General features: G+C 37.7%; 1 protein-coding gene across 1 annotated transcript in view; it reads left to right on the top strand.

Moving 5' to 3' along the window:
- Nucleotides 1–18,702, top strand: part of ret (ret proto-oncogene receptor tyrosine kinase) — a 40,620-nt gene that overhangs the window by 12,705 nt on the left and 9,213 nt on the right. Inside the window, exons 2-11 of the mRNA XM_033979875.2 lie at nt 10,196–10,435; nt 12,616–12,909; nt 13,361–13,599; nt 14,025–14,217; nt 14,854–15,053; nt 15,524–15,806; nt 16,373–16,504; nt 17,323–17,433; nt 17,509–17,622; nt 18,224–18,468. Of these exons, the coding sequence (XP_033835766.1) occupies nt 10,196–10,435; nt 12,616–12,909; nt 13,361–13,599; nt 14,025–14,217; nt 14,854–15,053; nt 15,524–15,806; nt 16,373–16,504; nt 17,323–17,433; nt 17,509–17,622; nt 18,224–18,468 (2,051 nt within the window). The remainder of the gene's footprint in view (nt 1–10,195; nt 10,436–12,615; nt 12,910–13,360; nt 13,600–14,024; nt 14,218–14,853; nt 15,054–15,523; nt 15,807–16,372; nt 16,505–17,322; nt 17,434–17,508; nt 17,623–18,223; nt 18,469–18,702) is intronic.

The following is an 18,702-nucleotide window of genomic DNA, read 5'->3' as shown; positions in this document are numbered from 1 at the left end:
AGGCGGCGAGCAGAGAATTACAGTAATCAAGTCTGGAAGTAACAAAAGCATGGATGAGTTTTTCAGCATCGTTTTTAGGTAAAATATTTCTAATTTTAGTTATATTTCGCAGGTGAAAGTATGCAGTTTACAAGCTAGGTTTATATGGGCTGTGAATGAGAGATTTTGATCAAATAGGACTCCAAGATTTTTTACAGTAGGGCTAGAAGCTATACTCACATTGTCAAGTGAGATTATCTGGTCCGACAGAGAATCTCTTTGACCTTTGGGACCAACGACAATGACCTCTGTTTTTTCAGGATTTAAGAGCAGGTAATTCAAGGTCATCCAGGTTTGGATGTCCTTCACACAGGCACTGAGTTTATCTATTTGATCAGTCTGATTTGGTTTCATTGATAAGTACAACTGAGTGTCATCAGCATAGCAGTGAAAATTAATGCCATGTTTTCTGATAATGTTACCCAATGGCAACATATACAGAGTAAATAGGATTGGACCAAGCACAGATCCTTGTGGAACACCACAGGCTACTTTAGAACAGGGAGAGGTGCTCTGGTTTATACTAACAAACTGGTACCTATCTGATAGATAGGATTTAAACCATTTGAGGGCAGTCCCTCTGATTCCAATGTCACATTCTAACCTCTGCAGTAGTATGTTGTGATCAATGGTGTCAAACGCTGCACTGAGGTCCAGTAGGACCAGGACTGAAGCCAGCCCGTTATCAGCAGCTAGTAGTAAGTCATTTGTCACTTTAAGCAGTGCAGTCTCTGTGCTGTGGTGAGCTCTGAATCCAGATTGAAACTTTTCAAATATATTATTGTCCTGCAGGTGGTGGCAGAGCTGTTTCACCACCACTCGTTCTAGAATTTTTGAGAGGAAGGGAAGGAATAGTGATGTGAAGATAATTTGGATAAACATGAGTGCTAATTTCACAATGTCAGGGTAAAAAGTAAAACATATTTGCAACAATTACAGAAGCAAAGTTAAGTTATTTCTATTCAATCTATACTTTTTATCTGTCACAATCATTTAGCATTCGGACAGTTGTATTTAACATAGCTGGTTACATCATTACTCAATCAGTGGTAATATACAATGGGAAAAAAATGTTAAATTAAATTGTTTTGTCATGGTGTCAGTAATCATGAACATATGTTACATTGTGTTGTTTCTTTTCACAATCATTTTTAAATTAAAATGTATACTATGGCATCGTATAGTGTGTAAGTGTGAACGCAGCCATACTCGAAGGTCTGCTACTTTTATATTTACATATCTTGCACTGTTTTCTAAATGTAAACGACCCTGCTATTGTTCTCATTGTTCTGGGTCTGAGGATGGAGTTATAGATCGGGGAGAGATTATGTCTCAGGCCCTCATTTCTGTTTAAGGAAGGATTCTCTTTCCTAACAAAAATGGGGTCCAGAGGAACTCTCTCGCCGGTGTTGGTACATCCTCTTATGGAGCAGCTGTTTAGTTTCTCCAATGTAACGCTCACTGCACTCTTCACTACACTGAATGGAGTAGACCACATTACTTTGTTTATGGCTCGGAGTTTTGTCCTTAGGGTGAACCAGTTTTTGCCTTAAAGTGTTTGTGGGTTTGAAAAAGACAGGAATCTCATACTGTCTGAAAAACACTTTTAGGTCAAAATTTAGAGCCGGTAGAGTCTGGACTGTCTACTCCACATTATTTGACAAGTTTGATCCTCAGAAAATGTCTTGACTCTTGCCACAAAAAAGACAAAACTCCTTAAGTTACTGGTTCATCTGCATTTCAAATTACTAGAACAGGTGTACCTAATGGCCAGCGATTTTGCATTTATTATTATCCATCAAGCGCCCAATATTCAATAAAAGTGGTTTTACGGAAAATATGAAGCTTTTAGTGGATTGAGTCTTTATAGTAAATGATTCCTGTCACTTTGGACTTGGCACAAGGCATTTCCTGGTTATTATATTTATTGTTTTCACATTAGTGGAGTTTTTGCTTCATCAGCAGAAGTGTAAAGCACACGTGAGGGATATAGTGTATAATGCTGGAGTCTGCACTTTTAAATGTTGAGGAACTTGATCTTCACTGTCTAAAGAGAACCATTCATCTTTAGAGCCATACATCATACAGAGGGAGATGTTCATTGGTGCGGACCCAACTGTAGTGAAATAGCATTAAGTTTGGGCAAGTTGTTTGTTTTGTTGATTTTTTTTCCCAAGCAAAGGGTAAAACAGCATAAATCTGACTTGTCTCCCATGAACAAAACTATTGGTGTTCTGAAAGAGAAAACCACAATTATATGTCAGTAACGTGCCAAATAAGTATAATTAATAGGCAAGATTTATGCAGATAAATCATCTGCATAAAGATTTATTAAATTAAAAGTATTATTGAACCACAGAAAACTATTTTTACCGTCAGTGGGGATCTGACCTTTAACTTGCACTTGTAGTGGTTGTTTCCATGTATATAGGTTAGTTTAATGCCATACTGTAGAACATTTCAGAGAAAGCTATAACATCTCCATAGAGACAAGCAGGTATTAAACTCTCCTCCAGAAAAGTAGCACTGCGTGCCTTTAATAGAGAGGCATTTTGTTTTGTTTTTTATAAACAACGAGAGTTGGCAGACTTGTAGATTTTATGTATGATTTTTTTTCTCTGAAACTGGACAATGCATAGTTGTATCATATTTTTCCAATCTGAAATACTTTATACCTAGCATTGTCTCACAGAGAATGATATTTGAAAATGCCATTACTCTCTGATCCAAATATCTGTGAAATTAACCCTATACTCCACACATATAGCCATTGTATCTAACCCCATATGAAACACTCTCTGTTCTGGGTAATGGAGCTGATGGGGCAGCCTTTAGCTCTGCTTGGGCTCATCAGTGGAAAACAATCTGTGTGCCGTTGATTAGTGCGGGTATTGATTGAGCGTGTGGCGTTGGGATGGGTCGTTATAGGGGGCAGGGGTGGGGCTTGGTGACCTTCAGAGGAGAGGGCATCCGGGACGAGAGGTTCAGTCTATGAAGGAGAGACTGGAGGATAAATCATTGCAAAGAGGAAATACTGAAGGAGGAGGAGGACAAGGAAGAGGAGGAGGAGGACGAGGAGGAAAGAAAGAGACCAGAGACTTGTTTGTAAAAATGAGAAGAAAGGTTTCACTAATAGTTGAAAAGGTCATGACACTTGATTGTGGTGCAATGCAAAGTTTGATTTAAATGTAATTTTAAATCACTGGAAACTTGAACAGTTGCCTTTTTCATATAGGGAATATTGCAAGTTAAAATCTGGCTCCCATCAGCTTGTGGTAACCCATGAAGCATTAAACATATCTGGGCAATATTGTCTAGCAAAATTAATTTCCTGAACATAAACATTACATTTTTTTTAACCAATGCCATTTAATACTATTTGTTCTGCTCCAAACCACATGCTTTTACTGACAGAAGACTATGGACCTCTCATTCTTACTAAGTGGACTTGCCTCTCCACAGATCTGACCTGAAACTTAGCCTGATGGCGCCACCTGCTTTTCTCCATGAAGATAGACACATTTAATGCCATACTGTGGAATATTTTAAGTTAAGGCATTGCATCTTCATGTAGACAAACATGTAGCGTAACACCCTGAAAAGTTACGACGTGCCTTTAAACAAACTTTCTACTAAATCACTTATCAAACTATAATTAATTGTCTTTTTTCTGCTTTCATCACTTGGCACCACTTAAGCCCCATTTCCGTGGTAACAGCGCCATGACGTCAGATTAAAATTACTGCGTTTAAGAGATACCTCCGTGGTCCAAGGACTTACTGGTAAACGCTGGTTCACTCATGAGCTCATCTCTGGTAAATCTATCAGACAAGGCACGCTCCAATGGGGTAATTGAGTTCCTCTTTGTCTGGGACAGTGGGGAGAGGGCGTCCCGACAGGAGCAGACCGTCCCGACAGGATCGGGCAGGAGCAGTGTGGGCGGGCAGGCTGTGGTCGTCGTGTCCTTTTGTCCTTGTCTCTGTTTTTGCTCCTGTCGTCTGTCCTCTCTGTAACCGGATTGTCCGGTTAGATAACAAAATAAATCACTCTCCCATACAGCCCTTTGCAAAACAAAATAGTCTGGTAAACAATATAGGTTATATAAAACAATATAGGTTTAAGAATAGTATTTCATAAGCAAACTTAAATTTATTATACAATTTTCGGCGCACCCATGATACCAGAGAATCTACTTATTTTGAGTTGAAAATTACATTCTAAAAAAGTGTTTTTATTATGATGTTACTGAAATCAAAACTGAATGAACTTTTAACTCAAAGATTAAAGGTTACTTACTGAAGTTACTTCATTCCTCTGGTTTATTGTCAAGTGAGTGTGTGAATACATTTTTGGTGGTTTAAGTGTATATAATGTATATAGCTTTATAGTATCAGAGCGTATATTGCAGTGTTATGAATGTATTTACCCTATTCAAAACTATGGCATTAGACATTGACAAGTTACGAAAACCACCTGTACATTTTGCTCGTAAAAATACAGTATGCTTTGATTGCTTTTAATGCCCTCTTTAACCATGGAACTGGTTTCTTCAAAATGTAGATCAAGATTTTTTTAATAAAATTGTCCACTTCAGTGTTTCATTTTGTTCAAGCCGTCATAAAAAACAGCTGCACAGAAAGAAAAACTAATAGTATTTAGATGTAGCCCGTTCACTGTTCCAGGTCACAAACAGAATTCAGGATGACTTTGATTGCCCCTGATGTAGATTCATTTTGTGGTCTGGTCTGTCTTGTGTATATCCAGTGTAAACATGATTGATACAAAGAACTCCTGTCCTAATATTATTTAAAGAGATAGCACCCCCCTGCTGCTGCAACATGGGTCACTTTTATTGGTGTTTGAGAGCTGTAAAATGTCTGTTTATGATCAGTTTGTTTGCACACATCACATATGGACAGGTCAGAGTCTAGTCAGCCTGTGTATTGTCTTATATGGCACGTGTGTTTGATGAAGTGTTCTTTAAAGCTTCACTATGCAGCTTTTCTGGTAGCGTTTGCCACATTCATTGATGCCATAGAGGTACTCCCTTTCAAGTATTAGTGTATTTTCTTTGTGTTAATGTACATTGAAAAATCACACTTTATTTCTTTTCGTTTCTTTTGTGTTCTGCAATTTAAAATAATGTAAGATATGAATTACATTTTCTGATATGCTTCAAAAAAGTACACTCAATCCATATTCCACAGTTTGGCATTAAACTTATTAGTGGTCACAGAAAGAAGGTTTGTTAAGGTATGTTTTACAATAAAAATCTGTAGTTAAATAAATGCAAGATAAATATGTTTAATGCCATACTGTGCAACATTCCAGACAAAGCAATAACATCTCAGTCGACACAAGCAGATGATGGAAAAGTTACATATTGCCCTTAACCCAGGGACCTTCTTGTTATTTCCACCATTGTTTTACTATAATGGAAATGAGCCTGGTCCTGTGTCTTGTTTCTCCTCGTAGTGTAGTTGAAATATACATTTTTCATTTTCCAACTTTTATTTTATTGTTAACAATATTTTATCTTGTGAGGTAAAACATGATTACGTTTCCATTTCACGTGGATATAATTTTGTAAATACTAATATGTCATCTGTGCCCAAATCACAGCCTCATGGTCCAAAGATGTCATTTACAGTGAGGCCTGCATGATCCATCCAATTCATTAGTTTTGATATGAGCTGCTTGCGTTGTGCTGGCTCCCGTCCTGCAGAGAAATTGAGTTTTGAATGATATAAATGGATTGTGTTGCATTGGGTTTGAGGTTGTGGCAGTGGGCCAGGCTCGGCTCCATAAAGCTCTCAGATGGTTAACACATTCAAGACCTGCTTTATTTGTGGCCCTGTCATCTGCTGTTTCCAGGCATGACAAACGAGGCTGGGTCCCACTGATACAATTATGTGTACTATATCAATGCAAGCAATAGGAAGTTGTACAGTGTAGTTAAATGGCAGAATGTTGATCTTAATTTCAACTGTTTTAATTATTATTATTTTAGTTTTGAGATAATAAGATAGGATAAAAAATTTTTGGCCCAAATTGAGGATAATCTTGTGTTGCTATGCAGTTATTGGACTAGTTTCAATGTGTTGTTTTTGTTTTTACTTTAAATGTACACTATGTAACTTTTCTGGTATAGGGTTCCCCATCTGCTTTTCTCCATGAAGATGTTGCTGCACTGCCTGAAATATTCAACAGTATGGCATTAAACTTATCTATCCCCATGGAAATAAGCAGGTGACACCACCAGGCCCTTAGAGATCTGTGGAGAGGCAAGCCCGCTCATTGTAAGAGTACATATTTCATATCAATACAAATTCTGTACTTGAAGAAATATAAAACAAGTTTAACTACAAATTGTGGAACATTTCTGGCACCAATGATATTGATAACTTTTTTTTTTTTTTATATATTCTTTTACATAGTTTATTTAAATAAGGACCCAATTGTACTGGTTAGTTGGTGTTTTGGTTGTACTAATGAGGACTACGGCTAAGTCAATAGGATAATAGCTCCCTCCAATGGCCGCTAAGGAAATTGCTTCATACAGATAATACCAATAAATTAATGGGTGCAATTAGTTACCATAAGCCTGTTTAATTAGAATGTTTGTAGTTTTTACTTGTACGTTGTTGTGTTACTTACAGGTTTCTGGCTTTAAATAGTTTGTGTGGATGATATTTGAGCCACAAAACGGTGCTTAACACATAAATAAGTAATGTCCAAACAAATGGATCCAGTGACGTCTGAGTATTTCTGGTGAAGGAGAACACTTCACCAGCAGATCCATGTCTGAGCCAAAATAGACTCTTGGATGATGCTATTATAAGATCTGAAACTAAAGATGAGGGAGAGAAATTACAACAGCAAGTACCAGACATTTTTCAGAAGATATTCAGAAGATTTCTTTCTGTTTTATTTTAGAATATTAGGCATTTTGGGCCAAGTTTAAATAAAAACAGAAATTTTGATAAAATGACATTTTAAGCAAAGCAAGTTGATTTGTAGTAGCTGTTGCAGTAGTAATAGTAACAATAGTATTTTTGACCTACTTCTGGTGAGGTTTAATATGAGCAAAATGTGTTATATGAGGTAAAGCTGTTCAAAATTATGAATACAGAATTTGATGGTGTCCTTTGTACCCTTTAAGTATAGTATTGGTTAAAGGTACTGTGTAGTCTTTCTGGATGGAGATTCATCACCTGGAGATGTTATTGCTTTAGAATGCTCCAAGATATAGCATTAACTTGTCTATCTTACCCTTATACAATTACAGGAGTTTCTGTGGCTTAAAAATAAGTGCAAAAACATACATTCTTATTGTGAGTGGGATCAACTCTCCACAGATCTGACCTGTATCTTGGTCTCATAGCACCTTTGATTCATTTTTTCCCCACATACAATAACCCTCCTATTTTATTTCCCATTTCACAATTTGTTTAATAAAAAGACCCAGTAAATCTTATGCTATAAGAAACGAGGCTCATCTGATCCATCCGAGCAGCTCCTGTCATCTCCACAAATCAAATCTGAACCAGAGCTGGAGCGAACGCTGCAGCAGAAATAGAAAATCAGGTTTAGTTTTGTGATAATGACTTTAGTGTGGTCCCTGATGGTTCAGTCACGCTGCTCAAGAGGGCCACATCACCAGGAGAAACGTACAACAAATATAAACACTACTAATGCAAAGCTACAAGACTCTACGACTTTAATCCTGGTTAATAGTACTGCTTTAGTGTTGGTTTAGTCCCAGTTTAGTCCTGGTTAATAGTGCTGGTTTAATCTTGGTTTAGTCCTGGTTTAGTCCTGGTTCATAGTGCTGGTTTAGTCCTGGTTAATAGTGCTGGTTTAGTCTTGGTTTAGCCCTAGTTAAGTCCTGGTTTAGTCCTGGTTAATACTGCTGGTTTAGTTTTGGTTTAGTCCTTGTTAATAGTGCTGGTTTAGTCTTGGTTTAGTCCTGGTTTAGTCCTTGTTAATACTGCTGGTTTAGTTTTGGTTTAGTCTTGGTTTAGTCCTGGTTTAGTCCTGGTTAATGGTGCTGGTTTAGTCTTGGTTTAGTCCTGGTTAATAGTCCTGGTTTAGTCTTGGTTTAGTTCTTATTTAGTCATGGTTAATAGTGCTGGTTTAGTCTTGTTTTAGTCCTGGTTAATATTGCTGGTTTAGTCTTGGTTTAGTCCTGGTTTAGTCCTGGTTAATAGTCCTGGTTTAGTCTTGGTTTAGTCCTGATTTAGTCCTGGTTAATAATGCTGGTTTAGTCTTGGTTTAGTCCTGGTTAATATTGCTGGTTTAGTCTTGGTTTAGTCCTGGTTTAGTCCTGGTTAATAGTGCTGGTTTAGTCTTGGTTTAGTCCTGGTTAATACTGCTGGTTTAGTCTTTCTTTAGTCCTGGTTAATATTGCTGGTTTAGTCTTGGTTTAGTCCTGGTTTAGTCCTGGTTAATAGTGCTGGTTTAGTCTTGGTTTAGTCCTGGTTAATACTGCTGGTTTAGTCTTGCTTTAGTCCTGGTTAATACTGCTGGTTTAGTCTTGCTTTAGTCCTGGTTAATACTGCTGGTTTAGTCTTGCTTTAGTCCTGGTTAATATTGCTGGTTGAATGTTTTCAATGAAATAGCCAAAAATGATCCTGAACAGCTTTTTTATTTGTTTGTGATTGGGTCCACACATTTGCTATATAAATGTTATTGCTGACAGTAATCACGTCTTTGGAGTTGAATAATGGCATCACTTTCTGAAGCTGTTGTCACTTTTCTTTATTTATGCTGACAGAGATGGCAATGTTTTAAGTCCATATAACTTTAGCAGACTCCTTCTGATCATTTGGCCTTATTTGAACTGCCTCATTTGCTTTTCAGAGTAGGGCTGGGTAATATGATTTCCCATTGGTCAGATGGATTTAGCAGTGACCAACTCTCAGAAGAAGCAGATAGTTGTAACTTTTTGTTAAAGACAGCATTATTTGTAATAACATTTAAATTGTAATCTTGGCTTTAGAAAATTGTTATATTGCCAGAAATACCAGAATGAAACACTTTAGTAGTTAGTTTGCATGTGTAATAAATCATAGATGTTATTAATTCAACCTTCTGCAGTTCAGATTGGATCGTATAGCCACCGTTGTGCAAAGAAAAGGTACACACAATAAATATTTGCCCAAAAAAATATTGTTCCGGCTTTCATATATAGAACGCTAAGTCAATACAGTATAGTGATTATCGTGACAAGCTTGTTTACGTCTACATGTTGACCCACCATATGATTTAATACCACATGCCTCTCCTAATGACTCATTCCAGTCCAGTATCATGTTATCTGTTATGTCCATGTAATTAAACATCTCAAGGTGAACACAAGGAGAACCGGAAACTTGCGCCATCGACCCACTAAGAAATTCATTAAAAGAGCTGCCTAAGTGTCATCCGAGACGCTACATTTCCGCTAATAAAGCCAGACCACATCGCACCTGTCACTCATATCATCAGTGCCGTGTGGGTCTAGAGGAAGGGTGATTGATGGAGAGGATATGAAGAATGAAATGAGAGATAAAGGCTACTTCCTGTTTTGTAATATGACTTCAGCTCTTAACAGTATGTATATATCAACAAAATTTACAGTAAAAATGCTCTAGCGACATTATTATTTCTTTTATAAGATTAATTACAGCAGTTATGATTTTGTTGCAACTTGATGCATTTCTTGAACTATACAGCAAATTTTTACTAGTGTGAATTTGAAAATGAAGAACTTTTTAGTTTTATTCTGCTTTAGTGCCCTCTGTCAGTAGTTGCTGCTTATTGTGGCTTTTTTTGTCCGATGTTGCTTATAACAAAATAAGTATTGGGTTAAAAGTGCCTGATTCCCCTATAAACTGATTTGCATATAGTATATCACTCCTATCTGGTCCTGTCTAGTCAACAACTGTAAATTAAAAAATCATTTATTTACATTTTTAGGATAAATTTCCCTATGGGGACAGTAAAGTACGCCTGCATTTTTTGGTGTGCAGTTTTTATGTTTGGTTTTCCTATCTACGTTTACTCTGTGATTTCATGATTTCAACATTCATTATTTCTGCACCCTCCACTCTGCACTCCATTTCCTCATTTAACTATTCTAAAATACTGACTCCTTCTCCTTTGGTCCCTTTAGGAGCCTTGGGCCTGTACTTCCCTCAGACTGAGTACACAGAGACGGTCTATGTGGGACAGTCTGCCGGGACCCCCATCCTCCAGCTCTACTCTCTCCTGGATAGTGACACAGAGCGACCGCACTTTTACCTGTGCTGGACCGGTGCTCCCAGAGTCTACAGCTCCTGGTTCAGCATGGACGTCCACACTGGGGTCCTGTCCCTCAACAAGACGCTGGAGGAGAGTGACTTTGCACTGCTCAGTAAGGATCAATTATACATGTATTTGTCAGTTCTGTTTTTATTGGACCAACTCATGTACTTTATGCGGACATGCCAATTTGAGATGCCAGATCTCATCTGATCTCGGAAGCTCAGCGGGGTTGGGCCTGGTTACTGTTTGGATGAGAGACCACTGGAAATATTCTAAAAGCCTCCTATGGGAAGGTTTTAAAAATTTGCAATTTTGGCATATTTATTAAATACATACATACATACATACATACACACATACATACATAGAAATATCAGGTGCCGCATTAGGGCAGCAGTGGCTCTAGTGGTGCTGTTATGTCCTTAAGCAAGACACTTCACCCTCATTGGCATGTGGTCAGAGGTGGCGGTCAAAGGAGCCATTGGTACAGATTGACAGCCTCATGCTCCATGGCAGTAGCTGACCACCTCCGACTCTGGACTGAATAAATAATGCAATGTAAAGTGTTTTGGGTGTTTTAAAAGGCAAGGCAAGTTTATCTGTATAGCACAATGTGTACACAAAGTAATTCAAAGTGCTTTACAGAATAAGAAGGACATTAAATCATGCAAATCACATTAAATCACACAAAAAATAAAAGGCAATATAAATCCATAGCTTCTTTACTCTTACTATTACTATTGTTCTATTGTCAGACCATTCAAATGTACTGATGTGGTAAACACACAACTGTTACAATAAGTAACATGTGTACAATTAAGGCAATACATCAATATTGTCATATAATTTTGAATGTCTGTTTTGTGTAAATGAATGATTAAATGTAAGTTTTGGAGACAAATCATTTAAGAAAAGTTTAATAGTCCAGTGTATAGCAGTCTTTTATGTCTTTCTTGGCCTGAATTTCCAAAATTCTCATCCTCTTGTCTTTTGTTGTTTTTTTGTTGTTTTTTTGGCTTCCCATTCTGACCACAGTGTAGACCTGAGTCAGCAGTCGTGATTCTACTAAGTGCACAGTGCCAAAGGCAATTTACTGTCTGCAGTAAAACTATGGATAGATATTTAATACATGTGCATTAAAAAGAAGCCTACATAGTCTTAATTTCAGTGTATATACCTCAGCAGTATATTATTAAGGTCTTGTAGCCTGCTCTGTTGCTTGTTGCTAACATGGGAGTAAATCTGGTCATGACATTTATGCTGTATTCTTGGCTATAGCTCTATGCTTTGGATGATAATGTGATTAAATTCTGTAAAAACTGCAGAGTCATCAGGAAAAGTACCTTAGGATGAAAGTCTTCTTCTGATTGTTTTGGCTGCACTCCTTAAACTCAACACTTAAACAGGGTCATAGAGTTTATTATGCCAAAATATGTGGGGTAAACTGTTTGTCTTTTATATTAATAGTCTCTTATTTACTGAAAATCAAATCTTTATTTAAAGGTTCACTTTGTAACTTTTCTAAGAAGCGGCTGCTACTTGTTGGTCTCCATAGACATGTTATTGTTTTGGAATGTTCCATATTATGGCATTGAACCTATAGAAGTCATCTGTTTCCAAAGAGACAAGCAGATGGTGCCACCAGACCAAGTTACAGGTCCAATCTGGAGAATGTTTTTCAAGATATTTGTATGTGATGAAAACACTCATAATAGAAGAATGCTATATAGAACAGTTTAATGCCATACTGTGAATTATCCAGGCAAAGCAAGCAGGTGGTGGACCCTCCACTAGAAAAGTTACATACTACACTTTTAAATTTCTCATTTGTCAGAACAACTTTCAAAAAGGCAATTAAAATATGGTCCATCAAATGATGTCTAGTGTTCTTGTCTGCCAAATGAATGAATGCCTTGGCTGCTCACTCTGAGTTTGTCATTAAGTCAAATATATCACAACCAACAATGTACAATATACAATGTATTTTCTTTAAACAGTAAATGAAATTAACAGGGACATATTTGAGACTGGTTGTGCTAATCAAAATGGATGTGTGTATGACATGTGTGTATATGAGTTTTGAGGAATTTTCCAGTGAAAGTTCAGAAAACAAACGCATTCCCATTTGCCTCAATCAGACCAATTTTGAAGCTCTGCCAATCCTTCTATCCACAGATTTCAGAATGATTGCCATAGTGATTAACCATTAAAACCAACCTTTTGGATTATTTGAATGAAAATACCATCTAACCTACAAAGAAATAATTCATTCTATCCCCCTCTCCACAGATCAGAAGCTATGGTCCGTGCAGAAGCTGACCTTGAAGACGATGGCGCTGCCCTCTAGCTCCAGTCGGAGTCAGTGCAGCAACAAGAAAGTCGCCCGGATTGTTCTGGATTTTGTGAATGCCACTGTACCTCAGTGCGGACAGACAGACCTTAAAGAGCTGTGCTTTCCTCACAGAGACTCCTGCATCCCTCACATCATGGAGAACAGGTACCCCGGAGCAGTGAGGCAGCTGAGGAGGCTGAGCAGAGCTGGGGTGTGTCCCAACTACACCATCACCTACAACGTGGAGTCAGGTGAGGGCTATGGAGAGCAAGTACATCATAGCTTTAATGTGGTTTTTATGTTTTGTTAAAGCCCCACTGTGTAACCTTTTATCCAAAAAATATATATAGCAATAACATTTTCTTTTATTTTTGGGTGTTTTATTGCACTTACTGATTTTGCATCTCCACAAACCTGACTCTTACTTGGCCTGCTGGAGGGCCTCCACCTTTTGCCTTGGAAATGTTGTTCCTATAGCTGTTATTTTACAGAGTATGGCAAAAAACATATCTATTTCCATGTATGACATAGATTTCCACATAATGTATGACATAGATTTCCACATAGATTTCTCAACATTTTTTTTTCCCTTTCGCTGGCAGAAAGATTCTTTTGCAAGAAAAAAAAAAAATGTTATATATTATATTATGTTATACTTTGACTCCACCCAAACATTGATCTAAATGTTCATATGTTGTGTAGAGTTCCCAGCTCCTTTTGCTGTGAATGACTCGACCTGGGAGCTGGTTGTCACAGCACCGCTGGACCGCGAGGAGAATGAAAGATACCGACTGCTGCTCATCTGCACCATCAGGACAGACTCAGTCATCACTAAACTGGAGACGCCTCTCGAGGTCTTCGTCAATGATGAAGATGATAATGCGCCCTTCATCAATGGGACAGCCACAGCAGACATCACCATTAGCTACAACAGGACTAAGGTGAGAGGCCAAGACAGGATTGAAGTTAATGTAATATGTATGAACATGATATTATTTTGTTATGGTATGATTATTCTTTTAATGCCATTTTAAGAATTGTTTATATTTTTTTTACAATACAATCTTAGCATTTAGTGGACTCCATGAACCATTTAACAAAACCAAACAAAACACTTAATACCCCATCAAATTTTGGAGGCTGGCGAATCCTATTCATTTGAGTACCAGAGTGCAGGGTGATGTTTGATTGTTTAATTTCTAACTCTTTTCTGTTGGGCAAATTAACTGTTTTGAGAAGCTGATGTGATAGTGAGCTATATGCAAATAGATTGAAGAGGGAGACTTTAAAGGCTATATAAAGCTTGTACAAAATGGAAACATAACTTAAATACCTAACTTGAGACCTTACTTGTGTTTTTCTCCAGGGAGGTTCTTTTGGGACCTTGTATGTGTATGACAGAGACCTGACACCCATCTACCCAGACCAGAGACAGAACAAATATGTTTGGACATCGCTCAACAGTGACCCCTGGATCAAGGAAACATTTGACCTGAAGGGAACGTTCAGGGAAAAGAAAAATGCCCTGGGAGGAATCAGAGAAACTGTCCACGACTACCGTAAGTCCACAAAAATAATCAGATATTCTATAATGACTGTGAAGATTAAAGATAATAGCTGTAACATGACCTTCTACTGGTTTAAAACACCACTATAATCACAGGTGAACCAGATGCCGTTAGCTGTCATATAGAGGTCTTTTGGATGTATTACTAACTGCTTTTTAGATAATTGGCTTGAGAACCAAAACACTAAATGTAAACATCAACACGTTTTAAGTTACGTAAAATTATATTGCAGTGTGTGTGTCTTTTTCTTTTTGGATGTTTTATTACACTGGCATAGAAAAAACATCCATGCTTACTGTGAACAGGCTTGCATCTCCACAGACATGACTAGCCGAGGCCTCCCTCTGCTTGTTTTCATGGAAATGTTGTTTCTTTGGCTATAATATTCCATGATACGCCATAAAACATATCTATCTCCATGGAGGATGTGCCAAAGTATTGTTTTAACTTTCTGTTTCTATGGAATCACACAGTTACACAGTGTTGCTTTATCATGTTAGGTAATGTAAGTTGCATGTAAGAGACAACCTTATATATACCTAACTTTAAACATCCTTCATACATATAGACAAAGTCTGAATCATAATTTGTCCTAAAGTTACTATATAATCTTATTTTCTCTGACAGAACTGGTTCTGAAGAGGAGTCTGTTTGTGAATGAGAACCGCACAGTGCAGTTACATTATTTGGTGAATGACACGACTTACCCGGGCCTCACGGGGACCGTCCTGCTGCATTTTAATGTCACCATTTTACCCGTGCAGATCCTATTCCCCAATGTCACACAGGTGTTCACAGTGTTCCGAAGAGCGTCTGTCTATGCACAGGTGAGTATGACTGGAAATGTGATTATGAATTAATTACAGTAAAAATTCTTATAAAAATAAACTGTGTAATATCTATATTTTAAGCCATGTAGATATGCTTTGGATTCATATGTTAAGAGGAATCAATAGGAGAATAATTGTCTCCACAGTATGACATTAAACTTAGAGAAGTAGGTAGTGCCAGGTCAGATTTGTGGAGATGATACTAAGATCACAATAATAACTACAGATGTGGTATAGAAAAAGTTTAATGCCATACTGTGGAACATGTCTCAGTTGGGATACGCATGTGGCAGGTTGACTCACTAAAAGTTACATAGTGTACAATACTATATTACTATAATTTGCTATTAATTACTATGGCAACAATACAAATTTTGCATCACCTTAAAATCAATTAACAGACCTATATCAAATACATTCACTTCAACTTGTCAGATTCACTAATTATATAATTCCACTGTTTCCAGGTTGGCCGAGTGTGCGTGGATAACTGCCCTGAGTTTGATGGTTTCGGTGTCTCGTATCGTCTGGAGGTCCCTGATCGTAACCTGTCCTCGAGTCTCCAGTCCTGTTACAGTGCGGTGAGCGTGTCTCAGGGGGAGGAGGACCGCTGGGGGCTGCTGTTTGTGAATGACACTGAGCCTCTGGGACGTGCCGAGTGCCACGAGCTGCTCTACACTGTGATAGCCCAAGAGGAGCACACTCAGGAGGAGGCCAGCACTCAGATCCTGATCACACTGGAGGGAGATGGTGAGGAACAGTCTTTTCAGTACTTTTAAATGTAACTTTTCTGTTCTCTGCTTTGCCTAGAATGTGCACCAGTATGCCATTAAATTTATCTACAGTGTTTATCTATTATCTATTTTTATCTGCAGTGTTTATCTATTGCATTTACTTCATTACGGATGATTTTATTGCTTAGAAATACTTTGAATGACATGTATTGTCTCAGTGAGTAGGATCATAAATGGTGGCATCACTTGCTTGTTTCCATGTAGATAGTTAAGCTTAATGTCATACTGTGGAAACTTCCAGGCAACTTCTCCATGTAAACAAGCAGGTGGCTCACAATCTAACAGAAAGTTACACAGTGCGCTTTAATATTTTAAATTGTACTGTTTGTATTTGATTGTTGTGTCCTTGGGCAAGACACTTCATCACTTCATGTTTTGTCAGTAAGGCTCTGGGCCGATGTGTTTTAGTTTGACACTTTGACACGTTACATCTATCAGAGCCTACGTAACTACCAGAAAAGGTGAAATAAATGTCTATATTCGTCAAAAGTAACCAGTTTCTCTTTTGTTTTTCATCCACAGCCAATAAGGCTCTTCAAGAGACTCAGGAGTTCTCGTCTTGTGCCTCAAACAAACGTCGTGGAGAGTGTGAATCAGTGAGAGGCTTAGGAGCAACTAACGGGAGGTGCCAATGGAGACAGGGCACTGAGAGAGGTACAGTTATTTCTCCAACCCAAAAGATCCTATGAATGCTAAACGTACTTTTGCTTTCTTATTATAATATGATACTTCTCATCAGAACATATTAGGAGTTGCTTCTAATTGTTGGGATAATTTAAACACAAATTGCCTGCCTTTCCAGCCTTCTACACATGACCTACTAACACATTCACAGTTAAATTAGCAAGATCTGATGTTTTTACAGTTACTACAGTTGCTAACTGACCCAGTGAGGGAGGCCTGTCATGATAAGCACTATATCGACTAATCATTCAATACATAATAGCTGGAACAATATATTTTGGGCTCAATATTTTATTGTATTTATTGTGTGTACAGTTCATTTGCATTAGTGTTGAGATTTTTGTTATTTTAGTTGAAATATGATGAGATTTGAGCTGTAAAAGAATGAATCTTCTGAAAGTATCTTCTGTGGCTAATTACTAGTTCTTTCTGCTTTTTATTTGTTGCATCTCATGCCATTTAATGATACTGTCTGTTTAAATAATGGTGTAATAGAATTATTCTGCTTTGTTGTTATTGTGGCAGTGGCATAGAGTAGTTTCAGTGTTATCATTTATTGCAGTATCTCTCTGTAGCAATATATCATGCTTCGAAATGTGTTATCATGACAGGTCTAGAGCGAAGCACACACCTCCTGCATTCTGTAACTCTAACAGTTAATGCCCCATTTAAACAGCCGGAGTCCTTACTTTTGCTTTTTCAGTACTTTACTTGTTTTCTTAATCCCAATAAATAAATGGTTATTATTAGAAATGATGCAGCATTCTTATTTTTCTTTTTTATTGCAGGGATATCAGAATCATACTCCACCTGTTCTCCAGACCTGCGAACATGTCCCAATAGTTTCTGTGACGCAGTTGAAAGCAAAGACCCCTCCATCTGCCCCCAAGACTGCACAAGTGAGAAACATATACAGCTGTTTAATTTGGATAAATATGATGTGATATAATAGGTCTGTTTGTTTGATGGTACAGAGGGTCCAGTGGTGGGCGGACATGAACGTGGTATTCGAGATGGGATCCAAGCCGGGTACGGGACCTGCTACTGCCTCACGGAGAGGTGCTTCTGTGAGAAAGAGGACGATGAGGGTCAGTATGAAAATATGAAACTGTATTGCTTATACTATCTACTTATGGCTTATATTACCATTAAAAGAAAATACCTTTTTGTAGAGTTAAATATGCATGTCTAAAATGTGAAGTATAATCATAGTTTACAGAATTTAAGACAATATTATGTTAGAACATATAACAATCATGATTATATAAATTTTATGTTGTAAATTCTCTGAAATAGTAACTTTAACGGTACACTGTGTAACCTTTGACAGTCTGTTTTTATTGCTCAACAAATATCTTAAAAAACATGTAGTCATTTTGTGTAAACAGGGTCGCCTCTCCACAGTTCTGACCTGTAACTTTGCCATGTGAAGTCACCTGCTTGTCTTTTTTGGAGACTGATAAGTTAAATACCAAACTGTGAATCATTCCAGGCAAAGTAATAACATCTCCATAGAGACAAGCAGGTGGCTTGACCTCCACCAAAAATGTTACATAGTGCACCTTTATCATATCATAACAAAGGTCTTGTTGTTAATAATATCTACACTGATGGCTGATATAGTTGACTAATATGGGTGCATTCAAAATCTGTTAATTAACTGTAACTTTATTTTTTGTTTTGTTCCAGTGGCGATTTGCGACGACATGTGTAAAACCATCATTGCCACTGCTCTGCTCCTCTCCTTCATCGTATCCATCCTCCTCTCCTCTTACTTCATCCACCGATATCACAAGAACTCTCCCAAACCGCCCATCGCCTCTGCAGAGATGACCTTCAGGAGACCAGCTCAGGCCTATCCAATCAGTTTCCCTGCTAACAATGTCCGCAGAGGGTCCCAGGAGTCCATAGAAACTGATACGTTCAAAATACCTGTGAGTAAAGCAGATCGGTTGGTTGTTTTTTTATTACTTAAAACAGCAGCATAATGGCAGAGTAGATATCTTTCTCACTCCACAGCAAAAAGGTATGGGGTTCAGTTTGGAGTAGGGAGGTGCAATGATCAAATTTTTTATCAAGACTGAGATTCAGTCATTTTTAATCACCAATGATCAACTTTTTTTTTGTATTTTTTGTTACAATGTCTACAGCCAAACCTTGGTTAGTAA

This window comes from Periophthalmus magnuspinnatus, chromosome 15 (assembly GCF_009829125.3).
Source record: "Periophthalmus magnuspinnatus isolate fPerMag1 chromosome 15, fPerMag1.2.pri, whole genome shotgun sequence".
Lineage (NCBI taxonomy): Eukaryota > Metazoa > Chordata > Actinopteri > Gobiiformes > Gobiidae > Periophthalmus > Periophthalmus magnuspinnatus.
This window is presented reverse-complemented; position numbering and strand designations above follow the sequence as displayed.